The sequence below is a fragment of the Rissa tridactyla genome, chromosome 7 (assembly GCF_028500815.1).
Source record: "Rissa tridactyla isolate bRisTri1 chromosome 7, bRisTri1.patW.cur.20221130, whole genome shotgun sequence".
NCBI classification, from domain to species: Eukaryota; Metazoa; Chordata; class Aves; order Charadriiformes; family Laridae; genus Rissa; species Rissa tridactyla.
In genome coordinates, this window is record NC_071472.1 from 44,701,425 (window position 1) to 44,707,424 (window position 6,000).

At 54.1% G+C, this 6,000-nt stretch overlaps 1 protein-coding gene across 1 annotated transcript; it reads right to left on the reverse strand.

Annotated features, from left to right (window-relative positions):
* Positions 1–4,293: 4,293 nt before the first annotated feature.
* LOC128912543 (C-C motif chemokine 4 homolog) lies at positions 4,294–5,747 on the reverse strand. The gene is made up of 3 exons (XM_054208622.1): positions 5,502–5,747; positions 5,013–5,127; positions 4,294–4,702 (listed from the first exon to the last, which is right to left on the reverse strand). The coding sequence occupies exons 1-3, from the start codon at positions 5,569–5,571 to the stop codon at positions 4,615–4,617; spliced, it is 273 nt and encodes a 90-aa protein (XP_054064597.1). The 5' UTR covers positions 5,572–5,747; the 3' UTR covers positions 4,294–4,614.
* Between the last annotated feature and the right edge of the window lie 253 nt (positions 5,748–6,000).

Genomic DNA, 6,000 nt, shown 5'->3' on the forward strand with positions numbered 1-6,000 from the left:
ACGAGGCTGTTTCTGAGAGGGATGAACATCACGATTAGCCCCTGAGACCCATGCACGAGCACTAGGATGTCCCAGGGCTCCTCCAAGGGCTGCACGGTGTGAGCATTTTCTAACATCACACAGCTCTATCAGCAAGGTCAGCCTCAAAGAGCTGCATCAACATGTGTCGTAGAATCACAGAATCACAGAATGGTGGGGATTGGAAGGTACCTTCGGAGATCATCCAGTCCAACCCCCTGCCAGAGCAGGGTCACCCTGAGCAGGTGGCACAGGAACGTGTCCAGGCGGGTTTGGAATTTCTCCAGAGAAGGAGACTCCACAGACACTCTGGGACACCCTCAAAGTGAAGAAGTTTTTCCTCATGTTCAAATGGAATTCTCTGTGTTCCAGGTTGTGCCCGTCACCCCTTGACCTGTCCCCGGGCACCATTGAAAAGAGTCTGACCCCATGCCCTTGCCCCTCACCCTTTGGCTATTGCTGAGCATCGATGAGATCCCTCTCAGTCTGCTCTTCTCCAGGCTGAACAGCCCCAGGGCTCTCGGCCTTTTCTCAGCACAGAGATGCTCCAGGCCCTTGATCGTCTTCATAGCCTCCGCTGGACTCTCTCCAGCAGTTCCCCGTCTTTCTTGAGCCAGGGAGCCCAGAACTGGACACAGCGCTCCAGCTGTGGCCTCTCCAGGGCAGGGGGATGACCTCACTCAACCTGCTGGCCATGCTCTTTTTAACGCACCCCAGGAGACCATCGGTCTTCTTGGCCACAAGGGCACATTGCTGCCTCATGGGCAACTTGTTGTCCACCAGGACTCCCAGGTCCCTCTCTGCAGAGCTGCTTTCCAGCAGGTCAGCCCCGACCTGCACTGGTGCATGGAGTTATTCCTCCCCAGGTGCAGCACCCTACAGCTGCCCTTATGGAATTTCATAAGGTTCCTCTGCGCCCAACTCTCCAGCCTGTCCAGGTCTCTCTGGATGGCGGCACAGCCTTCTGGTGTGTCAGCCACCCCTCCCAGCCTGGTGTCCTATGGAAAATGGCCATGAAGATGATACGAGGGCTGGAGCACCTCTTCTATGAAGACAGGCTGAGAGAGTTGGGGGTGTTCAGCCTGGAGAAGAGAAGGCTCTAGGGAGACCTTATAGCAGCTTTCCAGTATTTGAAGAAAGCTGGGGAGGGACTTTTTACAAGGGCATGTAGTGACAGGATGAGGCATAATGGCTTCAAACTGAAAGAGGGGAGGTTTAGATGAGATCTCAGGAAGAAATTCTTGTCTGTGAGGGTGGTGAGCCCCTGGCCCAGGTTGCCCAGAGAAGCTGTGGCTGCCCCATCCTTGGAGGGGTTCAAGGCCAGGTTGGACGGGGCTTGGAGCAACCTGGTCTGGTGGGAGGTGTCCCTGCCTAGGGCAGGGGGTGGCACTGGGTGGGCTTTAAGGTCCCTTCCAACCCAAACCATTCTGTGATTCTAAATATATCCCCTGCTCTGTGCAGGGTAATCCCTGAGTGCAGATTTGAGGTAATGGTGACACAGGTACTGCAGCCCCTGCCTGTCCATGCTCCAGGCCACCCTCCTGCACTCCTCCTCCTCCTCCTCCTTTGCAAAATGTGGCGGCTCCGCAGATGGCCAGGCATGCTTTCTCCATGCGCACACTGCAGCTCACAGGCCTTGGAGGCAGCTGCCAGCTTGCTGAAAGCTGCTGGCTGCCTTTGCCTTGCTCGTGCGGGCTTCGTTCACACCTCTGTGTCTGGGGGTGTGGATTAATGAGTGTGCTGCATCCCTCGCACGCACTTTGAGGGCTCCTCTGAGCTGTCACGCGTAGGTGGGTGTAAGATCAAGAAAGACATGAGCAATTCAGGACTCCCTGCAGGCTCCCGGAATAGCAGTGAGGAGTTAGCTGAGGTACCCGGGGTAGGTGGCTGCTGTGGGTGGCTTGAGTGTGACCCAGGTTGTTAAGGACGTTGGCGCATAGGGCTTTTTGCAACAGGCTCAAACAGTGCAGGGGCTGGATGGTGCTCCCACATCACCCTGTGCTGTGTGTCCTTCGACAAGACACTTGTGGGACTGCTCCCAGTGCCACAGGGAGAGATGTGGCTTGTGTTCCAAGAGGGACTGTGGAGGCTGAAGCCACTTTGGAATGACCCCGTTGCAGGCGTCCCTGCTCCTGTCCCTGCTCCTGCTCTTCCCTGGAGGGAGGACAGCTCTGGGCACGGCTTTGTGCCAGTCTCAGGCCTCAGGGTGAAGCTACTGAGCTCCAGCACCCAGACACCAGGCTGGCTGGGACCCAAGGGCCAGGGTGTCCTCACCTCCAGCATGGCCATGATGAACCCTGCTCCAGGAGCTAGCCCTGGGGCACGCAGTGCCCAGGGAGCCAGGGCTGTGACCAATGGCACTGCTCTCGCACGCAGGAGCAGCTCCTTGTCACCAAGGCACAGCCGCCCTCATGGTGATGCCCACCCGAATCACCGGGCCGTGGGCTCCCTCCCAGCAGCTCGGGTCCTGCTCGCTGGCACGGCTCTCCGTTTCACCTCCCCTCCTCCTTGGCTGCTATTTTAAGCTGGGCACAGTCAGTGCTGCAGTGGGATGACTGATGGGGTGCAAGCTGCCCCGTGGGCTGAGGAGCTGGGGGTTGCAGCTCCTGAAGTGACGAGGCTCCTGACATACCCGACACGTTCCATCCTCCCCCTGACGCACCCACATTCCCCTGGTCCCTTCCAGCCCCGCCTGAGGCTCCTCTCACCACGCGGCTCCCACCCAGCCTCTGCCTCCATCTTCTCAGCAGTCCCCTTCCTGCCTCGCTACCCTGTGTGTCCTGGTTTAAGTGACAAAGGACTAACTTCTCTTCTAATGCCTGGGAACACTGCACTTTTGGAAGACTCTAGTGTCTGAATTCGTGAAAATATTTACTTCATACCTGGTTAGGCTATGTGGGATTCAAGGTCTCGGTGATTTCAAGCCTTGCCAGGTGCGGGCATGAGGAGGAGCGAGACCCGGGCACTCGCCCCAAGCTGCCAACGGGATTATTTCGTACCATGAATGGCACATTCAATAGAAATTAGAAAGTTTGCTGAGGAGTTTTGCTCTCCCTTGATGGCAGTGGTCCGGAGAACTCCTCACCCCGGTGCTGGAGCCCTGAGCCCTTCCCTTCCTCCCGCAGCCGCCACGCTCACAGGGTCCCACATTGGCTGTCCCTGCAGGGAGTGCACGGCTCCTGCTGATGGAATTCTTGTATATCTGATATTAGTATCGGGATCAATACTGGTTCTCTATGATTATTGTTAGTTATTTAGTCTTATCCTATTAAACCTATTTATATTTCAACCCTCGTGTTTCCTTGTTGTCCCCGGTTCCCCTTCCCGTGTGTGTGTGGGGTCATCGGGTGATAGAATAATTGTCTAAATGACAATAAATTGTTATGGGTTTTTCAAACGTCTCACTGATGTTCCTGTCTGTCCTCCCAAATTCAGTATGTAAATGCTGTGGGGGGACCCGAGTCCCTGACCTGGGCCTTTTTCCTTGGGCTGCCCTGTCGGCACCAGAGGTCCAGGTAGGAGGAACCTAAACCCGCGTTGTTCATCCAGCAGTGGGAGTCCAGAGCCGATCCGAGCAATCTGAATGCCACCGGTGGTGTGGGCTCCATCTCCTTCAGCGCCGGTGGGAGACCAGTCCCAGGGCTGCAGCAGAGATGTCTCCCCTGGCTCCTGCCCCGGGGCCGGGTTCTGGAGGGCGATTCCCCGGCGGACTCTGCATCTCTCCAGAGACGGGCGGGTTTTGGAGGCACAGAGAAAAAGCACCTTTTCTTGTAAGAGGGACACATCTGCTGAGCCTCATGTCTCAGCTAAATGAGACTTTAATGAAATAGTTCTCAAAATCTTGTAGTGATACTTTTTTTTCCCCCATTCTCAGCTCTGGGAATAGCTGATCCATTTTAGCTGCAGCTCTCAGAAAACTTTCCCTGAAGCAGCCAGCGTGTTAAATTCCAGCCCCTAAAGGTAACATTTTAATTGACTGTAATGGGGCCAGCGATGGAATATAACTAGCTGCCAGTAGTCATAATGAGTAGTGATTAAATATCTTGTAAAAAAGAGTGAATCAAGCTACTTGAATGTAATCTATGCCCTTCTCACACATCCTCCTTTGTGTTTTTTCTCTTCTTATTTTGCAAAACAGCACGTTTAGATAGGGGAAGCTTGTGGGGGTTTTGACAGCGTAGAAAAGGGAATAAAGAACACGTCACTTTCATAATTTCAGCTATTGTCATTGCAAAGAATAGTAATAGAGGCAAAGTCATAAAGTTCTTACAAAAATATTTATTTCTTAAAATTTGCATTAAATATGACATCAAAAATGCAATTAATTAAATACAGAAAAAAATAACCTGAGCATGAGTCTTCATTTAAAAAAATATATCTATTAAATAATACTCTTATTTGCCTGGAGTGGAGTTATTGCACCTAATCCCTCCCCTATAAAAAATTAAATAGGAAACCACTAAAGTCAGATTCTGGAACATTTTCCTAACTATCTTTAAATGACACTGAAGCATTTCCAACGGAGCCCACAGCTGGCCATGGCTCGCTCATCCCAGCAGCCGGGGGATGGAGGGTGGCAGGGTCTGTCCTGGGACCTCAGTTCAGCTCCAGGTCGCTCATGTACTGCTGGACCCAGTCCTGCTCGGGGTTGGCACAGACTTCGCGGCCCTTCTTAGTGATAAACCTGTGGGATGCAAAGAGGCAAGCTTTCAGTGCAATGCATGGAGGGGAACGCTGCCCCAAACCCAGCTTCTCCTCAGGATCAGCAAAATTTGCAGCATGTGATGCCCATCACATTGGCAGTGGTGGAGCAGGACCCATGTGAGCCCCTGTGCGCGGAGCCCATGGAGCATCACCTTGCAGCTCTTGTTCCCCCCATCCTTCCTGTCCCCGGGGCCAGCCTCCATCCCCTGTCTTTTGTAAAGGGGTCTTTGCCCCTCTGGATCCTCAGCCCAAAGGGAGAGCCCACCACCGCGCTGGAGGAGAGGACTTACACGACGGCTGGCTGGGAGCACAGGCTGTTGGTCTCATAGTATTCCACCACGAAGCTGCGGGGCAGCTGCCGGGAGGTGTAAGTGAAGCAGCAGGAGGTCGGCGGGTCGGAACCAACTGTGAAGGGTGAAGATGATGGTCAGCAGTGGCAAGGGATGGGAAGCAGGGGCAGCGAGCTGGGACCGCAGACCCTCGGGTCTGGGCAGTGGGGAAGGCATGAAGGAGGAAGAGAAAAGACAATGGCTTGCTTTCTTCTTCCTTTGTCTCTCTCTTTTGGGTTCTCCCTGAGCTGGCAATGACACAGCCCATACCGTGCTTTGAGTTGTGCCTTGCCCATGACAGCAGAGCCCCAATGGCCCCGGAGCACCTACCAGCGGGTGGTCTGACATGGGAATGGACCCAGGGGTGGAAAAGCTGGCAGAAGAACCCTGTCCCACCAGTGACATCTCTCCTGTCCCCATTTAGAGAGGAGGGGGAGAGCCCGGACTTACTTGGTGCAGCGGAGGTCTGGTAGCAGAAGGCGGCAATGAGAATGGCAAGGGCAGCCACAGAGACCTTCATGTCAGCTGAGAAGTGGTGGCTGGAGTTGAAGCAGGCAAGGGGAGCTTGAAAGCCTCTTCTCTGTCTGGTGCTGAGACAATCAACAACTCCCCAATTTATGGGGTGAGGATGTCCCTGCAGTGGCTTGCGTAGGCATGGTGGAATTTCCCCCAGAGAAGAGGCTGCTTATGGTGCAGTCTCATGGTGGAACAAAGCAGCAGACCCAGCCCCGGAAGGGCAACGCTCCCCCCTCGATTCAGAGCCTCTCCAGTGACACAGGATATGAAACAGTCAGCATTGCTACTATTTTTGCTTCTTTCATGCATGTCCCTTAGTAAGAAGTTCCCCTGTGGAGGTTCCTGCATTTGTCAACAGGCCATTACTCAACTTGCCCAAGCAGCTTGGAGGTGAGAGTACATCCTTCCAAGGGCCATGCAAATGGGCTGAAGA

Bases quoted from the DNA above. Each gene is read 5' to 3' on its own strand.
- LOC128912543 (XM_054208622.1), bottom strand. From the start codon at position 5,571: ATGAAGGTCTCTGTGGCTGCCCTTGCCATTCTCATTGCCGCCTTCTGC. The intron at 5,128-5,501 runs GTAAGTCCGGGC...CACCCTTCACAG, and splicing joins CCAGACCTCCGCTGCACCAA to TTGGTTCCGACCCGCCGACC. The intron at 4,703-5,012 runs GTAAGTCCTCTC...TGCATCCCACAG, and splicing joins TGCTCCCAGCCAGCCGTCGT to GTTTATCACTAAGAAGGGCC.